Source organism: Hemibagrus wyckioides, linkage group LG05, assembly GCF_019097595.1.
Source record: "Hemibagrus wyckioides isolate EC202008001 linkage group LG05, SWU_Hwy_1.0, whole genome shotgun sequence".
NCBI lineage: Eukaryota > Metazoa > Chordata > Actinopteri > Siluriformes > Bagridae > Hemibagrus > Hemibagrus wyckioides.
In genome coordinates this window covers 28028378-28050822 of record NC_080714.1, presented here as the reverse complement: position 1 = coordinate 28050822, position 22445 = coordinate 28028378, and the positions used below count along the sequence as shown (strand labels likewise).

The window sequence follows — 22445 nt, the reverse complement described above, 5'->3', positions numbered from 1 at the left end:
TTACTCACTTTTCCTGTTTCTACTCTCTCTCTCTCTCTCTCTCTCTCTCTCTCTCTCTATCTTTCTCTCTCTCTCTCTCTCTGTTCTTCTGTTACTACTATAAAAACAAAATAATATTAATCATCATCATCAGTGCTATAAGACAATCAAAGTACTGTTTACAAATGAAGTTTTAAGGGGTCTTTAATTACATGCTAGTGAGGGTGTTATGTGTATGAGCAAAACATATTCTAAGAGAGTTTTAGCGCCCCCTGTCGCCATTACTATCACCATCCTCATCATTATCACCACCATCATCACAATCCTCATCATCGCCTTTATCCTCATCATTATCACTATCCTCATCATCACCATCATCACCATCCTCATCATTATCACCTTTATCATCACCTTTATCATTACCATCATCCTCCTCCTCCTCATCATCATCATCACCTTTATCATCCTCATCCTCACCATCCGCATCATCATCATCATCTTCATCATCACCATTATCATAATCCTTATTATTATCACCATCACCATTCTCATCATCATCATCCTCATTATCATCACCATCCTCATCAGTATCATTATCATCATCATCAGTAATAAGTTTAATGTCCATGTGGTGAGGCTGATGGGGTTCAGAGTGCCACTGTATGATGTTTTCTTTCCAAACATATTACAATTTTCTGAAAGCCTAAACCTGCAGTGAACTGTACTTTGTGTGATAATAATCTCCATGACATTAAGAATGTTATTACCTCATACTTTATGTCAAGTGTCTTTAAAAAAACTTCTTCATTAAGTGCAAAAAAGAACAGATTGGTGGAGCTTTAATCTCTCTCTCCCTCTCTCTCTCTCTCTCTCTCTCTGTGTGTGTGTGTGTGAGGTGTGAGGGTCGACCGTGTCCTTTGGCAAAGTCTTAAAGCCTCACTGATTACCGATTGCACTCGGAGAGGAAAGAGCCGTGGGGAAAAACATGCTAATTAGTCTTCTAGACATCATCAACTCATCAATATTCCTACCTGGAGAATTTCCTCTCAGTATAGTGAGCAGTCTATTTCACTATTTAGCAAATCATTTGTGTCGCATTTACAAACCCTCCAAATGACTTATTAAGTGCCATGTGCGCTATTAATCTATCATATATCAGCTGATGTTCCTGTAGAAACAGCTGTAAACCCTTAAAGCATCCCACATCAAGAACATCCACACTTTCAGAAGCTGAGTTTTTTTACTCTCAGTTTGTGATTTAGATCATATCATCATATTACTTAATCAGGTGCTTTTTTGGGAAACCTAAATCCTTATTGCTTTCTAATGAGGTTAATGTTGCCCTTGAGGACACAAAGTCTGAATAATTGTTGGGAATTCAACATGAAACCGGGCGAATGAATCATTCTTATGAATCGACTCTTTTCAATGAATCGAACCGATTCATCTGAATCGAACGTTTTGCGTTAGAAGCGTTAGAAGAATTTTCAAGCTCCTATTTCTAACCTACTGTTTTCTATTGACTTACATTCTTCTGCCTTGATCACACTTGACTGATACACCGCATGGATGATCACATTTAATTCAATTTCAATTCGATTCGATTAAATTTATTTGTTTAACTTTTTTCACAGTGGACAATGTCCTAAGCAGCTTTACAGAAGTACAGAAACATAGAGAAAAAAAATTATAAAGATTAAATTTAAGTAACTGTTTTATCCCTTATTGTCGCTTGGTGGTTCTCACTGTTGCTGGGGATAGACCTGTGTGGTCAGCCTGTGACCAGGGGACTGCTGTGGACAAAAACACTTGGAGACTATCACACCGTCACAGAACTGACATTGCATCGGTCAGCGTGGACTGCAAGACATTAGTGTTTATAATGACCTCAGAAACTACACTGACCTAATAGTTCAAGAGCTCTTGGATGCTGCTGTAGAAAGGACACTATTTACATTTACATTATTTACATGATTCATCAGACCAGTTCAGTGATTCTTGTGACTCTAGTAGGTTCTAGTAGTTATTCTCTAATTAACAAGCTTACTATAAAGCTTTTGACAGAGTCAGGGCTCTTTGGAGGACACATGAGTTCTTCCACTCCAACCTTAACCTCCATACCATGTTTTCATGGAGCTGTTTTGTACACAAGGGCTTTGAGATCATCTTGGAAAAGGGGTTTGGGAATCTTAGTTCCAGTGAAGGGAAACATCATACAGAGGGCGTTTCTACAGAATTGTGGTTTCCAACATTACGGAAACAGTTTGAGGAAGAAGCACATATGTATGTTAGTCATATTAGTTAGTGTTTTAGTCATATTTACGTGCTATCTACATGCAAATTCCACTTAATGACTCCATGTGTTGAGTGGCAAAATCTGCATGATTCGTTTAGCTGCATCGCATTCAGGAACCTCGAGTCCAGAGACTGCGCCACTTCTCCGGCAGAGGATTGCTCATTAATATGACCACTGGAAAATAGCGTGTGACAAAAGAAGCTTTAGCTCTTTATGTTGTTTTTTTTTAGAAGTTTCCGGTGAAACACCGAACCTCACCCCTTTATTTTTTCAGTTAGAGGAATTGATTCCATGCCATTGTACTGCACTATAATAACAACCTTCTCCTGTAACACCACTGCTAACTCTTCTCAGGAATTTGAAAAATACCGCATCAGAAAAACTAATAAACATTCACATTTGGAAAATATAACCATTTTAAATTTCTTAAAAGTGGACAATTCGAAACTAACGCAGAACACACATCAATCTGGCAACCTCGTATACAATACGTTATCGTCATGCCAAAACCTGGCAACCGTCGTACTCATGAGAGACGCTCGTTCCGCAGTGCGCATGCGCAGTTCCTTGGGCATCAGGGTGAAAATAACACACTGGGTGCAGTTTTGAAAGGTAGAACCATCTCTCTGTGTGTGTTTGTGTGTGTGTGTGTGTTTAAAGATGTCTGGTCATTAGGTGTTTAGGATGTAGAAGAAAGTTGAAACCAGCAGCGTTTTCGTTGGTTTGTTTGGTGCGCGAGACCGCGTCGCTCGCGCGGATGGATTAACGGTAAATCAGTCAGTGTCAGTTAGCGGAGTTAGCGTAGCCACACGGAGAGCGTTAGCGATTAAAATACGGTATGTCTTTGGAGATTTTTTCGTTTTAACTCCGTGTTTTCGTTACAGAAATGTCCGTATAAATCATTTGAGGTGGATTCTGCAACAGCTGTCTTTTTTATTTCTTTATTTTTTTAAGCTAAATGAAGCGGTGTTTGTCCTCGAGCGTCGGCGCGAGCATCTGTGTTTACCAGATTAGTGTTTGTTTGTTTATTTCTTTCTTTCTTTATTTAAAATGTCTTTCTGTAATAATTCAATACTAAAAACATTTAATATCTTCTTTCTAAATCATGTAATTGGTCCATACATCTAGATATCCTTAATTCTTTGTCTATATCTGAGATTATTTATTAAGATTATTTTATATTTTTCTTTCAATTATTAATAGCTAACATTTTCTAATATTTAATATTAGATATTTAATACATCTCTCTCTCTCTCTCTGCCTCTCTCTCTCCCTCTCTCTCTCTCTCTCTCTCTCTGCCTCTCTCTCTCCCTCCCTCTCCCTCCCTCCCTCTCCCCTCTCTCTTTCTTCTGTTTATGCCTTTTTGTTAGAATAGACAAAAGTCATGAAGTAAAAAAAAGGATAAAATAATGAATTAAGATGAAATGATAAAATGAAAAGCAGAGTGAATAAACAGATAAATCAAACTTGAACCAAATTGTGCTCCTGTTCACAAATATTGTGAAAGTACGCAAAATATACAATAAAGCCTGGTTCTATTAGTAGATAATAATAATGTTTTGATGTATTTTTTTTCTTATATTTGTATAACTGTCATGGGAAATAGTTCATTAAAGTGTTTTTTGTTCTTTTTTGAGGTTTACAGAGCTGCAGGAATCATGGGAGCCGGTACGTAAACACCAGCACAGTACAACACTGACCATTAATAACAATCTTCATTTATTACTTTATATTTAAACCTGTGGCTAACTAGTGTGGGATTTATTTTTTTTATTTTTTTTATTTGTTTTTTCTATAATATATAATCTGAGATTCAGAGAACAGTAAAATGTTAAGTGAAATGTCCAGGATACTGCAATTTCCAAAATACTGAAGTGGCCAGCATAGAAAAGTGTCCAGGATCCTGTAGTGGGAATGCCAAAGCATCCTGGATCCTGTACTGGGAATGTTGAAGTGTCCTGGATACTGTAGTGGGAATGCCAAAGAGTCCTGGATCCTGTCGTGGGAATGCCAAAGCCTCCTTGATCCTGTAGTAGGAATGCTGAAATATCCTGGATCCTGTAGTGGGAATGCTGAAGTGTCCTGGATACTGTAGTGGGAATGCCAAAGAGTCCTGGATCCTGTCGTGGGAATGCCAAAGCCTCCTTGATCCTATAGTGGGAATAATGAAGTTTCCTAGATATTGTAGTGGGAATGCTGAAGTGTCCTGGATACTGTAATGGGAATGCTGAAGTGTCCTGGATACTGTAGTGGGAATGCTGAAGTGTCCTGGATATTGTAGTGGGAATGCTGAAGTGTCCTGGATACTGTAGTCAGAATGCTGAAGTGTCCTGGATACTGTAGTGAGAATGCCGAAGTGTCCTGGATACTGTAGTGGGAATGCTGAAGTGTCCTGGATACTGTAGTGAGAATGCTGAAGTGTCCTGGATACTGTAGTGAGAATGCCGAAGTGTCCTGGATACTGTAGTGGGAATGCCGAAGTGTCCTGGATACTGTAGTGGGAATGCTGAAGTGTCCAGGATACTGTAGTGGGAATGCTGAAGTGTCTTGGATACTGTAGTGGGAATGCTGAAGTGTCCTGGATACTGTAGTGGGAATGCTGAAGTGTCTTGGATACTGTAGTGGGAATGCTGAAGTGTCCTGGATACTGTAGTGGGAATGCTGAAGTGTCCTGGATACTGTAGTGGGAATGCTGAAGTGTCCTGGATACTGTCGTGGGAATGCTGAAGTGTCCTGGATACTGTCGTGGGAATGCTGAAGTGTCCTGGATATTGTAGTGGGAATGCTGAAGTGTCCTGGATACTGTAGTCGGAATGCTGAAGTGTCCTGGATACTGTAGTGAGAATGCCGAAGTGTCCTGGATACTGTAGTGAGAATGCCGAAGTGTCCTGGATACTGTAGTGGGAATGCTGAAGTGTCCTGGATACTGTAGTGGGAATGCTGAAGTGTCCTGGATATTGTAGTGGGAATGCCGAAGTGTCCTGGATACTGTAGTGAGAATGCCGAAGTGTCCTGGATACTGTAGTGAGAATGCCGAAGTGTCCTGGATACTGTAGTGGGAATGCTGAAGTGTCCTGGATACTGTAGTGAGAATGCTGAAAAGTGTCCTGGATACTGTAGTGGGAATGCTGAAAAGTGTCCTGGATACTGTAGTGGGAATGCTGAAGTGTCCTGGATACTGTAGTGGGAATGCTGAAGTGTCCTGGATACTGTAGTGAGAATGCTGAAGTGTCCTGGATACTGTAGTGGGAATGCTGAAGTGTCCTGGATACTGTAGTGGGAATGCTGAAGTGTCCTGGATACTGTCGTGGGAATGCTGAAGTGTCCTGGATACTGTCGTGGGAATGCTGAAGTGTCCTGGATACTGTCGTGGGAATGCTGAAGTGTCCTGGATACTGTCGTGGGAATGCTGAAGTGTCCTGGATACTGTCGTGGGAATGCTGAAGTGTCCTGGATACTGTCGTGGGAATGCTGAAGTGTCCTGGATACTGTCGTGGGAATGCTGAAGTGTCCTGGATACTGTCGTGGGAATGCTGAAGTGTCCTGGATATTGTCGTGGGAATGCTGAAGTGTCCTGGATACTGTAGTGGGAATGCCGAAGTGTCCTGGATACTTTAGTGGGAATGCCGAAGTGTCCAGGATCCTGTTTTGGGAATGCTAAAGTGTTCTGGATACTGAAGTTTTAAGCGTACTAAAGTGTCTAGGATGCTGGAAACAGGAATACTGAAGTATCCAGGATCCTGTCTGGAAAGTTGAAGTGTTTAGGATGTTGTGGTGTCCAGAATACTGCAGTGTCCGGCTGAAATGTTTGGGAAACTAACCTGTCCCGGTTACTAACTTACACAGTCCAAAGTACCAGAATGCTGGCGATACTGCAGTGTCTGTCCAGGATAGTGAAGTGTTTGTCGTGTCCAGATTATGACACTCTTGCATTATTATTCTTTTAGAATGGTATGGAATACTGCTGCTTCCTTACAAATGTGTGTATGTGTGTGTGGGGAATACTGATGCCACATACTGATGAGACATTTCTTTCATATTATTGGTCATCAGTCAGAAGGGACTTTAGTTGGTTGGTGGATTTTAAAGAGCCAGATTGATAAAAGAGGGGAAAAAACATTGTCATGTATTTGGGGTTACACGTGGAAGACCGGTGAGGGAGTTGGTGTTTGTTGACCAAAGCTGAGTCTCCAGTGTGATCTGTATCCGATCCGAGACTCCTGGCGCTGTTCTAATCTCAGTGTGGATGTCCGAGGTCAGAGCAACAGTGGGCCACTCTGTCTCTCTGTCCTCCGACACACACCGAGCCCAGCGCCTCTCCAGTAACAGGGAATAACGCCGAGTCAAAGCAGCTTTTGTGCTTCACAGGATTTCACAGTCTCTTGGGTTCTGCCTTGCTCGCATCCCCGGCCATCTCACTGTGGGGGGTGGGGGGTGTTTCTGTTCCTGTGAGTGTGTGTTTTGGGTTCTGCAGGAACGCACACATAATAATAAAAACGCATTTGTTATTGAAAAATACTGTAAGGTCTAGGATCCTGGAGTATTCGGATATACCCCAGGGTCCGGAATACTGGTGTCTGCAGTACTGGAGTGTCTGGAATATTGAAATGTCCAGAATCCTGAAATGTCCAGAATACTGTGGTGATTAAAGGACAAAACAGCATTTATAGGCTTTTTATTAATATTGTCGTGTTATATGGTTATAAAAATGTAATGACGTAATATTATTCCCGACCTCCATAAATCTGACAGTTGTGATGTTCATCACTGAAGAATATAAAGATGTCTTCAACTATGATATAGATATTATATTGCTATATTACTTATCCCTAGATACCACACCCAGCACCTCTGTATCAGCCAAATGCATTGTTTTTTTACCAGAAAAGCCTTGTGTTTATATCCTCCATCTCCTCCTGCTCTCCACAGTGTTCCTGCCAGCAGACACGGCGCATGCCGTGCTGAGGAGGCTCCCGAGAGCCAACTTCTTCCTGGAGGAGATGAAGCAGGGAAACATCCAGCGCGAGTGCAGGGAGGAGATCTGTAACTACGAGGAGGCCCGAGAGGCTTTTGAGAACGACGAGAAGACGGTGAGCGCTTAGGGCGACACACACTCACCAGCACATGCGCAGACACTGATGTTTTTTTGGAATTTCCTGCCAGCAGGAAGCGTGTTATCAGCAGGAAGTGAAGACGACTCCCTTTAACTGTTCCTCGCAGGCTTGATGGTGATTCATTCTGGGTTAAAGGACATTTCATCTTAAGCAGTAATATGTTAAGGCACTTCAGGAGGGAAGTGAAATGCAATGTAAAACAGTTGTTCAGATCATTTTGTCAGTCTGTCTGTTAATGGGTCAGAGCTTTAATAATCGAAAATGCCAAAAACATTAAGAATATACGTATTGCAACAGCAGTTTCCAGCATTCAGTCTTATCCCGGGAACCAATCATGCCTCAGGAACCACAATGTCCCAGCTTTACTTAGCAGCAACTGCAGGTGACCACTCCCCCCCTTTCAATTCAATTCCATTCAATTCAATTCAATTCAATTTTTTTTGTATAGCGCTTTTAACAAAGAGCATTGTCTCAAAGCAGCTTTACATAAGAACACCAAGTTATCATTTATACAACAATTATATAACAATCAATCATACCTTGGCAACAGTACCCCTGTAATTAATAACGCATCAGCAAATAAGTTAAGTCACATATATGTTACTGCACAGGTCAAAACGCAGGGTCAGCCATGATGCAGCGCCCCTGGAGCAGGGTGTGTTTGGGGCTTTGCTCAAGGACCCAACGGTGGCAGCTTTGCAGTGCTGGGGCTGAACTTCCGGTCAACGACCCAGAGCCTTGATCACTTGAGCTATGACCACCCCAAGCCCAACATCCACCAATACCTCAGCAAATATGCCCAGGGACCTACTACAGCACAGCTATCACAGTAAAAATACATCTTAAAAACTAGTGCACCTGCTTCCCCTGATTACGTTTTACAAACAGCTCAGAGGAAATTCCACTTTTGTCCTTCCCTTCACTTCTGGTTACTAAGCAAAGTACAATGTGGAATTTCCTCTGAGCTGTTTACATAACTGGTGAGGAAACCAGGTTAAAAAACTATATTCTGAAAATCGTACAGATTCCAGCTATAGCACCATCACACCTCAGAGAGTTCTACGTGTGTTCAGTGCTCAAAAGCCCAAAGAAACGTGACACGTCTGTTTCTGAAGGCCACAGGGTTTCTGTATGGCCTGGAGTCTAAAATTACACATGCTTCTTTAGCACAGTAAACAGTCACGTGTTCTGGATGTGACAAACATGTTAGAGGTGTTGAAATCTATACCACTGTTCACTAAACCACCGAATTTTACACAGCAGTAGAAAGGAGATGCCTGGAGAACTGCAGTGATTAAAACCAGAACCATAAACATTGTGGGATTTATGTGTTTTTTATTTCTCTGTGGTTTACTTCCTGATTTTGTTATTATCTGGGTTAATTTAGTCTGAGAAAAGATTGTGTTTAATTTAATGTGTTTGAGTGTTCATGTGGTTAAACTCACCCCTCCTTTATGCTCTGTGATTGGCTACAGCGGCGATTTTGGGAGGAGTATCAGCGCGAAAGCAGCCCAAAACCCGGAGGACTTCAGTCCATAGTGGGCGGAGTCAACTCACTGTACCTAGTCTTGCCTCTACTGCTGTTGCTGCTTCTCATCGCTGTTGTCTCTTTCACCGCATGGAGATGCCACTCGCGCAAACGATCCCAGCGCAGCCCTGCCATGGGCCAGAGAGACTCCGCCCTTGCCGTCGTTTCCATGGACCAGTGGGGGCAAGGCTACCAGCCTGACCCCACCTATTCGGGTGACGACATCACGCCGGGGCAGGTCAGCGTCGCGGATCCACCTCCGTCTTATGAGGAAGCTGTGGGTCACATGGATGTCCATGTGGAGACAGAGCCTCCGCCCCAGTATGATGACATCATCAGAGGCTCTGCGAGCAACGCCGTGATTGGCCAGGCCAAGTGAAGCACTTTTTAATCACAACGCAGCCTCGCTCCTGAGGTTTACTCCACGCCAAACGCTGCTTCTCTTAGCGCTCTTTACAACGAGAGAACTGAACGCAACTCACCAGTTTGCTGCTGAAATAGATGTTTTAATACACTTATGTTTTAATACCAGCAAAAGCCAGAAATACGAGCAGCCATACGCGTACTTTTCCACAGAATATATCAGTCTGGAGTATAAGATGCAACAGATTGCTTACAGACAAAAATATTAATGCTGCATTAGAGCGCAAGAGGCATTTTAGTTTTAGTTTTATTATATTATGTTGCCATAGTTACTAAATCGAGGTTAATTTATATAGTAATTGACTGATAAAAAACTATTTGACCGAGATATTACAAGAAAGACATCAGATATATCTAATCAAATCGATTCAAAAGGAATAGGAACACCCCCCCTTTTTTAAAGCTACTGGAGCTTTACAACTACCTTTGTAAAAATTAACAGACGTGCAAAAATAATCAGTGCATCTTATAGTCCAGGAAATGATATATTTAATCCAAACACAGCATCCTAACCAGGAGAGGAATCAAACCGTGAAGAGGAAAACAAAATGGTGGACAGTCATGTGTCAGGCAGTTAACATGAAGTGTAACTACGACAGCGTGTCCAGTGCTGCCACTGCCGCTGCTGTGAGTTATCCGAGTGACCCGTCTCGCTGTCATTCCTCATCAGGCTCCACCGAAACCCTGAAATCGAGCCAAACCGCAGCTCTCGACAACAAACAGCCCGAGTCATAGGATGGAGAAAAGCAGAGGAAGCACACTTTTCTCTTTTTTTCGTTCTTCTTTTTTTTAACCTTACTCGTCGAATATTCCAGCTCATTAGATACTGCAACAGTAGCACCCATGATCCATTAGCTGTAACACAGAATGTGTGTGTGTGTGTGTGTGCTCTAACACACCTGATCGATAGGAAACAAGTGTGTGAGAGTTGAGCAAGCGCTAATCCGTGCAGTGCTCTAGCCAAACTAGCGTCCAGCTTCATTTACACCAGCAAACCGCGGGTCGTTGTCTGTGAACACGCGCATGACTGTGAAATGAAACTTCTACCAACTTTTATGCAAATCATTTACAACCCAGGTGAGCGATGAAGTGATGTACCGGGGTTTTGTACGCTATCTATCTGGCTGATCATATCTCAGTTTAGTTTCATTATGAAAAAGAAAGGAATTAACCACTACGTCATAACGTTCTAGGAAAATAATCAACAATTACTTTTTTTTTATATATATATATAAATTCTTGAAGCGTTTTATTCCTCTTATACCACAGCACTTTTCACATTTTGTCACAGAATACTTTTTATCCATTTATAGTTACATGATTATGTGTAAATCATGAGCGATATTGCATTGAAAGTAGAAAATTGAGGTCTGATTTTTTTGTTTTATTTTATTAACTCCACAGGAAATAGCCACAGGAGCTATGTTGTGTTTATTTGTCACATATACATGACTGCACAGTGAAATTCGTTCTTTGCATATCCCATCCTTGAGAGTTGGGGTCAGGGCGCAGGGTCAGCCATGATACAGTGCCCCTGAAGCCGGGTGGGTTGGGGTAGCAGCTGGGCGGTGCTGGGGCTTGAACCCCAATCTTCCGGTCAACTACCCAGAGCTTTAACCACTTGAGCTACCACCGCCCCCCTAGTAGTTTGAATGTTCCACAATGCTAAATGTAACTATAAATGGATAAAAAAATATAGTGTGTTGTTTTTAATAAACAGAACAGTGTAATTGGGGGTAAATTGCTGTGGTATAAGAGGAATAAAACAGTTCAGGACGTGCTGTTATAGGAACATAATCAGCTCCTCTTCATCACGCCAGGCAGGTCACTGAGTACTCTCCTGTAACAGCACGATGCCAAGTGTTTTATTCCTCTTATACAGCCTCGTATTCATCTCCCAGCCTATCACACTATTAAAGATGCAATGATCTAGAGTTTTTATTTAGTAAGAAAGTGCTGTTTTCTTTATTGTGGCTGAGAGTCACGTAAAATTAAAATAAATGAACAGAATTTAAGATATTCAGCCAGTTGAAAGGCAGCTTTAAGACCGCCTTCTTTTCAAATAGACAGATTAAAAGACGTACACTATATTGCCAAAAGTTTTGGGACACCCCTCCAGATCATTTTATTCAGGTGTTGTTTTTCAGGGGTTGGGCTCCGCCCCTTAGTTCCAGTGAAAGGAACTCTTAATGCTTCAGCTTCATACCAAGACATTTTGGACAATTTCATGCTCTTTGTGGGAACAGTTTGGGGATGACCCCTTCCTGTTCCAACATGACTGCACACCAGTGACCAAAGCAAGGTCCATAAAGACATGGATGAGTGAGTTTGGTGTGGAGGAATTTGCCTGACCTCAACCCCATAGAACACCTTTGGGATGAATTAGAGAGGAGACTGTGAGACAGACCTTCTCGTCCAACATCAGTGCCTGACCTCACAAATGCTCTTCTAGAGGAACGGTCAAAAATTCCCATAAACACACTCCTAAACCTTGTGGAAAGCCTTCCCAGAAGAGTTGAAGCTGTTATAGCTGCAAAGGGCGGGACAACTCCATATTACATTCATGTGCATGTAAAGGCAGACGTCCCAAAACTTTTGGCAATGTAGAGCAAGTCTGTAAAACAGCGGCCTCATGTTTACTTGCGAATTACTCTGTTTGTTTAGGTAGGCTTTTTGTTAAAATTAGATGAACACAGTCTGATATTCTGTCACACTAAAAAGTTATGCAGTTTAACATCAGCTGTCATTATGACCATTAGCAAAAAGTGGAACATTGCTATGCACTATTTGTATTATTATTTGCCACGAAGGGAATTTGTTCATAATAGAACACTCTGCTGCAGGAAAATCAGGTGCCAGTAACCTCACACTGCAATAACACTAGCTTACACTCAATCACACAGCACCTGCTTTTTGTTCTTTATTATTTTTTGCTTTAATTCTTTGGTTTTAAATGTGATGGAGTGCAGGATTTCACTGTTTTTAATGTCTGGTGTGTGTGTGTGTGTGTGTGTGTATGGGGTGTTTTTCTTTTCTTTTTTTTCTTACAAAAACTCAGATATACATTTCTCCTGGGAAAATGAGGATTTACATTTTTGGAATGTATTTTTATTTATTTATTTTTTTTCCCCCCTGACTTTCGTCTACACAGAGCCATGTTTGGACACAAGACATTTCTCAAGATGTCCAAAAGTTTACGTAGTGTTTCAACTTTAAGGAACTGTTTCCTTAAAATAGAGTACACACTATTTTTTTCCTTCATCCCAGAGGTGAAATGGTAAAATAGTGAAAAGTGTACTATTATCTACGGACTAGAGTTTTAGACCCGGTCTTATTTTTGGTAGGCGGAGCCTCCAAGGGTTGTTTAAGACAAACTGCCCTTGTGACATTCCAGCGGTCAGTTCCGTGTGGCGTTTAGGTTTTCTTTATAAATCACAGAGATTTACAGGAAAGACTGTGAGCTAGCTGAATTAGCCTCATAGCTCTAGTGCCAAACTAAACAAGCAGACGTCCCTCACTGAATAACAGAATTTTATAGAATAACAAAGTGTAAGATAATGTAAGAGATGTAAAATAATAATAAGAAGAAGAAAAAGGCGTAAACGTAAAGGAAATCTCCACCCTGATTGAGTCCTGACCTCAACCCCATAGAACACCTTTGGGATGAATTAGAGTGGAGACTGTGAGCCAGACCTTCTCATCCAACATCAGTGCCTGACCTCACAAATGTGCTTCTAGAGGAACGGTCAAAAATTCCCATAAACACACTCCTAAACCTTGTGGAAAGCCTTCCCAGAAGAGTTTTTATAGCTGCAAAGGGTGGGACAACTCCATATTACATTCATGTGCATGGAAAAGCAGACGTCCCAAAACTTTTGGCAACGTAGTGTAACTGTGCGATAGTAACCATGACAACGCACCCCAATGACATCAGAGCATGTCACAAACACTTCAGTATAAACTACTGCGTGTGATTCAGGGTGGAGTTTTCCTTTAATGTCCTGTTAGTGTGCGTGTGTGTGTGTGTGTGTGTGTGTGTGTGTGTGTGTACGTCTGTGATGAAAAAAGAACGATGCTCTTCAGTGCTTTGGGGAATTTTGGGGTTTGGTCAGCTGAGATTTTGAGCTTTAGCGCCTCCTACAGGATGAAGTGAAGATTTTAACACTACAGGCTGACTCAGAAATGCAGCATGAAAGCCTTTAGAGGTGTGTGTGTGTGTGTGTGTGTGTGTGTGTGTGTGTGTGTGTGTGTGTGTGAACACTAACAACAAAATGCAATTTTTATCATTAACGTGTGAATGCACTTTTATAAGAGTAACACTTACTATTGTGTAAAATGAGTATTATAAATGATACACAACCATGGCAACGGCTGTTTCTCTCTCTTTCTCTCTGATCTGAACTCTTTCCTTCTCTGATCGCCTTCCTCTCTCTCTCTTCTCTCTCTCCCTCTCTGATCTCTCTTCTCTCTCTCTCTACCTGATCTTTTTGATCTCTCTCTGATCTCTCTCCCTCTCTGATATCTCTCTTCTCCCTCTCTCTGATCTTTCAGATCTCTCTCCTCCCTTGCTCGCTCTCTCTCTCCTCCCTCTTTCTGATCTCTCCCTCATCCCATTTGTCCCTCGTTCTTTCCCTAATTCAGTGTGTAGACAGTGTTGGAGTGAGTAGTGACACAGTGAGATACAGTGTGGCTTCAGTTAAGAGTGTGTACTGTTCTGCTTCAGCCTTACTCAAATGAAATACTCAAATCTGTGTAGGATTTGGGGGAAAAAAAAAGATTTTTCTTTGGGAGAATTATTGAGCTTGAATTTTTTATGTAATAAATGTATTTTGACCCAAAACCCTTCGGTTGGTTTCACTGTGATGTTCATCGGTCATCTCTGATGCGTTACCGTTTCCATAGTAACTCAGCTAAGACGTTTTTCACCACAGTGATGCTTAATTCTTCACTCTGATTGGTCCGAAGAATGGAAATAAAAATCACACCTCTAGAAATAGTGTTACAAAGATATCTTTTATTTGAGATTGGTCAGAATAAAGGTACAAAATTCCGATTAGATTCTCATTCTTATTAAAAAGCAAAGGCAAAATAACTAGAAATGTTTTTTTTTATAAAATAAAAAAGGCTTTATAAAGGTGTAATTACAACATCCCTCACCTACGATACGTAGCTCCAGCTTTCTGAAACTAGCCTGTCGGTCAGACGTCATTTCAACGACTCCAGCTGAAGATTAAAGGGAAAGTCGGATGGATTTCTAGAGGTTTCACCAGCAGGAACCCGAAGCAGTCTGAGGGCAGTGGTCAAATATTTCTAATAAAATGTTTATTTAACTTCTTGTGAAACACTCTGAAGCTCTAAACCTGTCAGAGATGGAGGACTTAAGGCTCATGAGGCTGTGTTAAAGGAGAAGTTCACTTCCAGAACAAAAATCTACAGATAATTTCCTTTCTTTCTTCAGTCATAAAGAAATGATGCTTTTTGAGGAAAACATTTCAGGATTTTTTTGTCTCCATATAGTGGACTTCAATGGTGGCCGTGAGTTTGACCTTCCAGTTTAAATGCAGCTTCAAAGGGCTCTAAACCTCCATCCCAGCCCAGGAAGAAGACTCTGATCTAGACAAACCATCACTCATTTTCTTAGAAAAATAAAAAATTGTATACTTTTTAACTACAAAAGCTCGTCTAGTGCTAGCTCTGGGATGCACCATGTACCCCGTAATCATGTTGGAAGGTCACGTGTGATGTAGGCGGAGCTACAGACCTCAAGTTCAAACTCACGGCAACCATTGAAGTCCACTATATGGAGAAAAATCCTGAAATGTTTTCCTCAAAAAAAAAAAAACCATCATTTCTTTACGACTGAAGGAAGAATGGATGACGAGGGGGTGAGGGAATTATCTGTAGATTTTTGTTCTGGAAGTGAACTTCTCCTTTAATGTTACAGCATAGCTCAGGCTTGAGTGGCGTAGGGATACCGTGCTGATAACCGGAACTACTTTTCACTGCGTCGCTCCAGAATGGAGTACATAAAAGAGATTTAATAGGACCAAGATCTCTCATTCTCCTTCACATCCATCATCTTTTTTTTTTTTTACAATGGTAGGTTTATCTACAGATGTCAACAGCTGCCCTGTGTGCGAGTTTGGAGTCTAAACATTTCTGAAACATTCTTGTGAGTGGTTATGACATGGCACGAACATGGACGGAGATCAGGATTAAATTAAATAATAAATTTTTGTTTTCCTTTAACATCAGATCTCTCGAGGCAGACGCTGCTTTCACAACATTTATAACGTTCTATAAACTTCTTATAAAATAATTACAAAAGTGTTTATTTTGTCACCTGAAGAGTGAAATTCATATTAGACAGTCCAGTGTCATAGTCTCAGCAAAAAACAACAACAATAATAATGTCACAGGAGTCGAGCAGAAGCCCATCAGCTGAAGACTAATAAAAAAAATCAGGCAATGAATCAGCAGAAATCACACACTAGGCTACAGGAGAAGTGTCAAAGATGGACGAGTGATATGGGACACTGTCCTGGACACGGGACACGCCCCGTTCGGACCAGGGTTTAGCGTTAGTGTTAGCAAGGCGAGTGTGAGAGAAGGAAAGACGGAAAAGTCTGATGGCTGAAAGAGAAAAAAGAAAAAAAAAAGCTGTCATTGGTGCAGCGATGAACCTGAAAGTGATGCGTCAGTGACATCACCATTATAATGACCTTGTGTGTGTGTGTGTGTGTGTGTGTGTGTGTGTGTTTGTTCTCAGATCCACTCCTTAGGGTTGCGTAGAACTTTCAACATCTCAGCTTCTCTAGTGCCTTTAGTGGGCTCGTGCATGTACTCCCACCTACACACACACACACACACACACACACACACACAGGCAGGCAGGCAGACACACACACAGGCAAGCAGACACACACGCAGGCAGACGGAAGACACACACACACACACAGGCAGGCAGGCAGACACACAGGCAGGCAGACACGGACACACGCAGGCAGACACACGCAGGCAGACACACACGCAGGCAGACACGGACACACACGCAGGCAGACACACACGCAGGCAGACACGGAGACACACGCAGGCAGACACGGACACACACACGCAGGCAGACACACACGCAGGCAGACACGAACACACACGCAGGCAGACACGGACACACACGCAGGCAGACACGGACACACACGCAGGCAGACACACACGCAGGCAGACACGGAGACACACGCAGGCAGACACGGACACACACGCAGGCAGACACACACGCAGGCAGACACGGACACACACACGCAGGCAGACACACGCAGGCAGACACACACGCAGGCAGACACGGACACACACGCAGGCAGACACACACGCAGGCAGACACGGACACACACGCAGGCAGACACGGACACACACGCAGGCAGACACACACGCAGGCAGACACGGACACACACGCAGGCAGACACGGAGACACACGCAGGCAGACACGGAGACACACGCAGGCAGACACACACGCAGGCAGACACACACGCAGGCAGACACGGACACACACACGCAGGCAGACACGGACACACACACGCAGGCAGACACGGACACACACGCAGGCAGACACACACGCAGGCAGACACGGACACACACACACAGGCAGACACACACGCAGGCAGACACGGACACACGCAGGCAGACACGGACACACGCAGGCAGACACACACGCAGGCAGACACACACGCACACGCAGGCAGACACACACGCACACGCAGGCAGACACACACGCACACGCAGGCAGACACACACGCAGGCAGACACACACGCAGGCAGACACGGACACACACGCAGGCAGACACGGACACACGCAGGCAGACACACACGCAGGCAGACACGGACACACACGCAGGCAGACACGGACACACACGCAGGCAGACACGGACACACACGCAGGCAGACACGGACACACACGCAGGCAGACACACACGCAGGCAGACACGGACACACACGCAGGCAGACACACACGCGGGCAGACACACGCAGGCAGACACACACGCACACGCAGGCAGACACACACGCAGGCAGACACACACGCAGGCAGACACACACGCAGGCAGACACACACGCAGGCAGACACACACGCAGGCAGACACAGGCAGACACACACACACACAGGCAGGCAGACACACAGGCAGGCAGACACAGGCAGGCAGACACAGGCAGGCAGACACAGGCAGGCAGACACAGGCAGACACACACACAGGCAGGCAGACACAGGCAGACACACACACACACAGGCAGGCAGACACAGGCAGACACACACAGGCAGGCAGACACAGGCAGACACACACACACACACACACACAGGCAGGCAGACACAGGCAGACACACACACAGGCAGACACAGGCAGACACACACACAGGCAGACACAGGCAGACACACACACAGGCAGACACAGGCAGACACACACACAGGCAGACACAGGCAGACACACACACAGGCAGGCAGACACACACACAGGCAGGCAGACACAGGCAGACACACACACAGGCAGGCAGACACAGGCAGACACACACACACACACACACACACACAGGCAGGCAGACACAGGCAGACACACACACACACACACACACACACAGGCAGGCAGACACAGGCAGACACACACACACACACACAGGCAGGCAGACACAGGCAGACACACACACACACACAGGCAGGCAGACACAGGCAGACACACACACACAGGCAGGCAGACACACACACACACACAGGCAGGCAGACACAGGCAGACACACACACACACACGAGAAAAATTTAGGAAAAAGTTGAGCAGATTTTCTGGACAAAAACGTCTGAAACATTGAGGTGCTCAGAATCTGGACATGTAACTGACCGTGCAGTGAGAGGCAGAGACATGATGATGCTCTCGATCCTGGAGCCGGGCGTGGCGAGGCCAAACTTCACTCCGCGATCGTACACCAGGTTAAACTCCACGTACCTGAAACACAGAGCTGCTGTTACCATGTGTTCTGGTTTGTGTGTGTGTGTGTGTTTTATCGCAGGTCATTAGAGTGAACTGACCTGCCGCGGCGGATCTGCTGCCAGTCTTTCTCCTCCTGCGTGAATGTGTCATTCAGGTGTTTCCGGACGATGGGCAGGTAGCATGGCACCACCGTCTTAGCGCAGCTCTTCACAAAGCTGAAGACCTCCTCCTGATTCGGGGAGTCCAGATCGTCAAAGAAAATCCCACCGATGCCCCGAGACTCACTGCGATGACGGATGTGGAAGTAACGGTCACACCTGAGAGGAGGAGGAGGAGGAAGAGGAGAAAGAAGAGGAAGAGGAGGAGGAGGAGAAAAAGGTTGAAGAGGAGGAGGAAGAAGAGGAAAAAGTTAAGGAGGAGGAGGAAGAGGGGGAGAAGGAGTAGGAAGAGGATGAGTTTAATGTCAAAGCACAAGCTCCTCTGACACTAGAGACTCCTATAAATGTTTAAAGAGAGAGAAGGTGTATTTTAAATCATAACTTTGAACAGCTGCTTTAGTAAAATTCATAAACAAACAAATAAATGTGTAGTGCAAGAAGAGAAAATTTCTGACAAATCATCACCTTCATCAGCTCTAAATAAAAAGAAACGTAGCTTACTTTCCACATCAGTGTCATATACTCAGAGAGCATTATGGGTAATACACGATTCCTCATCCGCCCAGAAACACTCACAAATAAAAAACAATGAAATTAATAATTAGATTGGACTCAAGCCGTAAAAAAAAACCCCAAAAAAACAAATTTCCCCTAATTTACACCACCAGTGTGTTTACACGCCTGATATTCCCCTCCTCATGAGGACTTCTGTTCACCAGACATCAAGATATTCTTTCTCAGTCAACATCTGGAAGTGAATATAATGCAGCAGTATTCTCTCTCTCACACACACACACACACACACGTACCACTTCTTGAAGTCAGGGTAATACTGAGGGTTGTGCTTGTCACAGGCGTCTCGGAGAACACTGTGGAATAGAACTGCATCTTCCTCATTTATATACACCGGGGTCAGATCTGTTCCTCCTCCAAACCACCACTGCTTATTGCCTGAGAGAGAGAGACAGAGGAAAAAAAAGAGAGGGAGAGGGAAACAGGGAGAGAGAGAGAGAGAGACAGATGTGTGTGGTTGTTAGATAAGGGTATTCTTCACACAGACTCTGGATGAAGAGATAAACTCACCGTCTGCTTCTTCCACCTCGAAGTATCTGTAGTTGAAGTGCACTGTGGGAATGTGGGGGTTTTTGGGGTGGATCACGGAGCTCACGCCCATCGCAATGAAGGGCAGCTTCCCTGAAACACACAGATAAGGTGAGGACCGTTACACACTCCACACACCCACCTCACGTAAAACCACCGCATGGGCTACGAGTCTCTCTCACACACACACACTCACACACACACACACACACTCACACACACGCAGGCTAACTCACTCGCTCACTCAGACGTGCAGACTTGCACAGACATGCAGACACAAGTGCAGACACACATGCTCACACACACACACATGCACACACTCACACACTTATGCTTACACAAGGTCAAACACACATGTTCACACACACACACACACACACACACACACACACACAGTGTTTATTCATGTTCTCTAACAGAAGCTCTGCCTATAATGCAGGTTTATATTTGATGCGCTCGATTAATTATGTTAATTTTAAACAGAATTTTTTCAACATCTCTGCATTTGCATTTAACTTTGAGAGAGAGAGAGAAAGAAAGAGAGAGAGAGAGAGAAGCAGCTGAGGGAACGACGGTTTATAGTTGCTATAACATACGAGAGTTTTAAAAAAAAAGCAGATATATTCACCCTGTAATTTTAGTTGCTCTCCAGCTCTCAGATCCACCGGCCCTCTGAAGTGTATTACCCCCCCCCCTCCCCCCTCCCCCCTCAGAGCCCTGTGTGGGCGTCAGACCGGACTGTAATCAACACTGTGCGTGGGGGAAAAGGAACAGGAAGCAGTTTCCTCACCATCTTTCGCCTTCAGCTCTTTCCCACGGCTGCGCATCTGTTTGGCTGCTTCTTCAGACAGGTGACCGTACACCACCGAGACGTTCACGCCGGCCTTCTCAAACACCTTACTGTCCTGTAACACACAGCTGATCCCTCCGCCACCTACACACACACACACTTCAGTTTGTGTAAGATCCCCCCTCCTTAAGTTTCCCTGTTAAATGTTTTGCCATCACTTTATTAGCCAACTAAACCAAACCTAAGTACTCTGACACACGTGCTGCATCATGTCAATGATTTCTAAGTATTGTGACGTCATAGTTATCGGTCACGTTAATATTACTTAAGTTTTACGTTAAATCCAATCCAATTAAAAAATTTGATTTTTGTGAACGTAACAGCACTAAATACTCCACGACACATTCCTCATCCTTATGACGTCTGTGTCCATGTCACCCAAAACCTCTCAGAGCTCCTTGACCAGTCCATTAGCAAATCTGGACTACCTGTGGCCTGTTCGTGTTTATAAAGTTGCTATAAACAGAATCACAGAAACACATCACCTTCCTGACGGCTCCAGCGGTCCACCCTGAAGGTTCCTCCGTCCACCTCCTCGAGCGCTCTGCAGAACTCAGCCTGTGTCTCCATGATGAGCATCTCCACCCTGCTGCTCATCTCGTGCTTCCTCTGCTCCAGCAAGCGCACGTCGGTGACCGGCGGTGCCATGAAGTTCCTGCATCTCTCCGCGACGTCTCCTTCCTCCACCTTCTTCACCCTGGTCGCCATCTCAGCCTTCTGAAGGTGACACACGCCAGCAGCCACGATACCGAACACGCCGGTGGCCATTAACACACCTTTTCTGTGTTTACCGAAAGCAGGTGGTCCACGCGCCGTCTCGGTCATGTTTGTAAACCTTGAAGAGCACCTCACAGACCATCTTCCTCCTGCAATCAAGCTAGATTTGTAGATGATTCTGGGCTGAGACACGGTGCAGAGTCGAACTGTAGCGCGTAAACCCCTGTTTAATGTGGACAACAGCGAAGAAGTCATTTTAAACGTTAAACGTAGAAAGTGACAATTAATCTCGTGACAACACACAACTAACTGACTACTCGTGTCACTTCGCACGTATCACATACTCTAGTCCTCTGACATATTCTGCCCTCCCTAAACTCTGATTGGCCAATAATATCGCTCCCCTCTCTGTGATTGGCTAGAGGGATACATCTTTTTAACATGTAATTTAAATACTTCCGGGTTTTAATTCAATCGCGCACTCGAGTTAGACATGGTGAAATATTCCACACAACGAATTTAACAAATATCACTAAATAAATCTCTTTCGTGTGCTTAACCCAAGATCACATTTTAATCCCGAGAAGCTTCATTTTAAGGCTTTGCATGCGCAACTATAGTTTCTGCAGGTACGTCGGTTTACGTCAGTACGGACCGCTTTACGGCAGCCCCAGAAAAGTTTCCCTAACGGTTTTTTTTTTACAAACAGGAAGCAATGAATGTTTAGTTCGTTGTTCTGCAAACTGAAGATAACACATATCGCTACCCTATACAATTTATCAAACAGCCCAAAAACAAATAAATAGTCATATTTACATATAAACAATCAAATCCAGCCCGTTTTTCTATTCTCTATGGCGTAAACGGTTGTCATGGTAACCGGTCCCCGCTGCAGTGCTAGCAACTATTCTGCAGAATAGTAAATAAACATATATTGGTGTGTATATGTGTAAGACACGAAGGTCAGGTGTTCTGGAATAGTTCTTGCAAGAACAGTATTGTCAAGTGCATTTGCAAAACCCATCAAGCACCATGATGAAACTGGCTCACATGAAGACCATCCCAGTAAAGCAAACCAAAACTGACCTCTGCTGCAGAGGAGAAGTTCATTTAGAGTGACCAGCCTCAGAAATCACCAATTAACAGCACCTCAGATTAAAGGCGTTATGAAGGCTTTACAGAGCATCAGTAGCAGACATATCTCAATATCAACTGGTCAAAGGACATTATTGTGGATTTCAGCCGCCTTCAGCATTGTTTTACAATGTAGAAAGAAATAAACATCAGGAAAGACCATGGGATTAGAAGGTGTGTCC

At 43.9% G+C, this 22445-nt stretch overlaps 2 protein-coding genes across 6 annotated transcripts; one reads left to right on the top strand and one right to left on the bottom strand.

Moving 5' to 3' along the window:
* Positions 1-912: 912 nt before the first annotated feature.
* On the top strand, positions 913-12887 carry prrg1 (proline rich Gla (G-carboxyglutamic acid) 1). 5 transcript variants are annotated; one of them, XM_058388881.1, is made up of 4 exons: positions 913-1033; positions 3913-3943; positions 7205-7365; positions 8865-12887. In XM_058388881.1, exons 1-4 carry the CDS (start codon positions 965-967, stop codon positions 9294-9296), a joined length of 693 nt encoding a protein of 230 aa, XP_058244864.1. In that variant the 5' UTR covers positions 913-964; the 3' UTR covers positions 9297-12887. The 5 variants fall into 5 exon arrangements, with proteins under 5 accessions (XP_058244864.1, XP_058244865.1, XP_058244867.1 ...); XM_058388882.1 differs by lacking the exon at positions 913-1033 and adding an exon at positions 2783-2887; XM_058388884.1 differs by lacking the exon at positions 913-1033 and adding an exon at positions 2826-2887 and having other exon boundaries at positions 3921-3943.
* Positions 12888-14098: 1211 nt separating this feature from the next.
* cpox (coproporphyrinogen oxidase) lies at positions 14099-21491 on the bottom strand. The gene is made up of 7 exons (XM_058388880.1): positions 20898-21491; positions 20353-20496; positions 19545-19655; positions 19271-19412; positions 18402-18620; positions 18214-18318; positions 14099-16190 (listed from the first exon to the last, which is right to left on the bottom strand). Exons 1-7 carry the CDS (start codon positions 21382-21384, stop codon positions 16106-16108), a joined length of 1293 nt encoding a protein of 430 aa, XP_058244863.1. The 5' UTR covers positions 21385-21491; the 3' UTR covers positions 14099-16105.
* Positions 21492-22445: the final 954 nt, after the last annotated feature.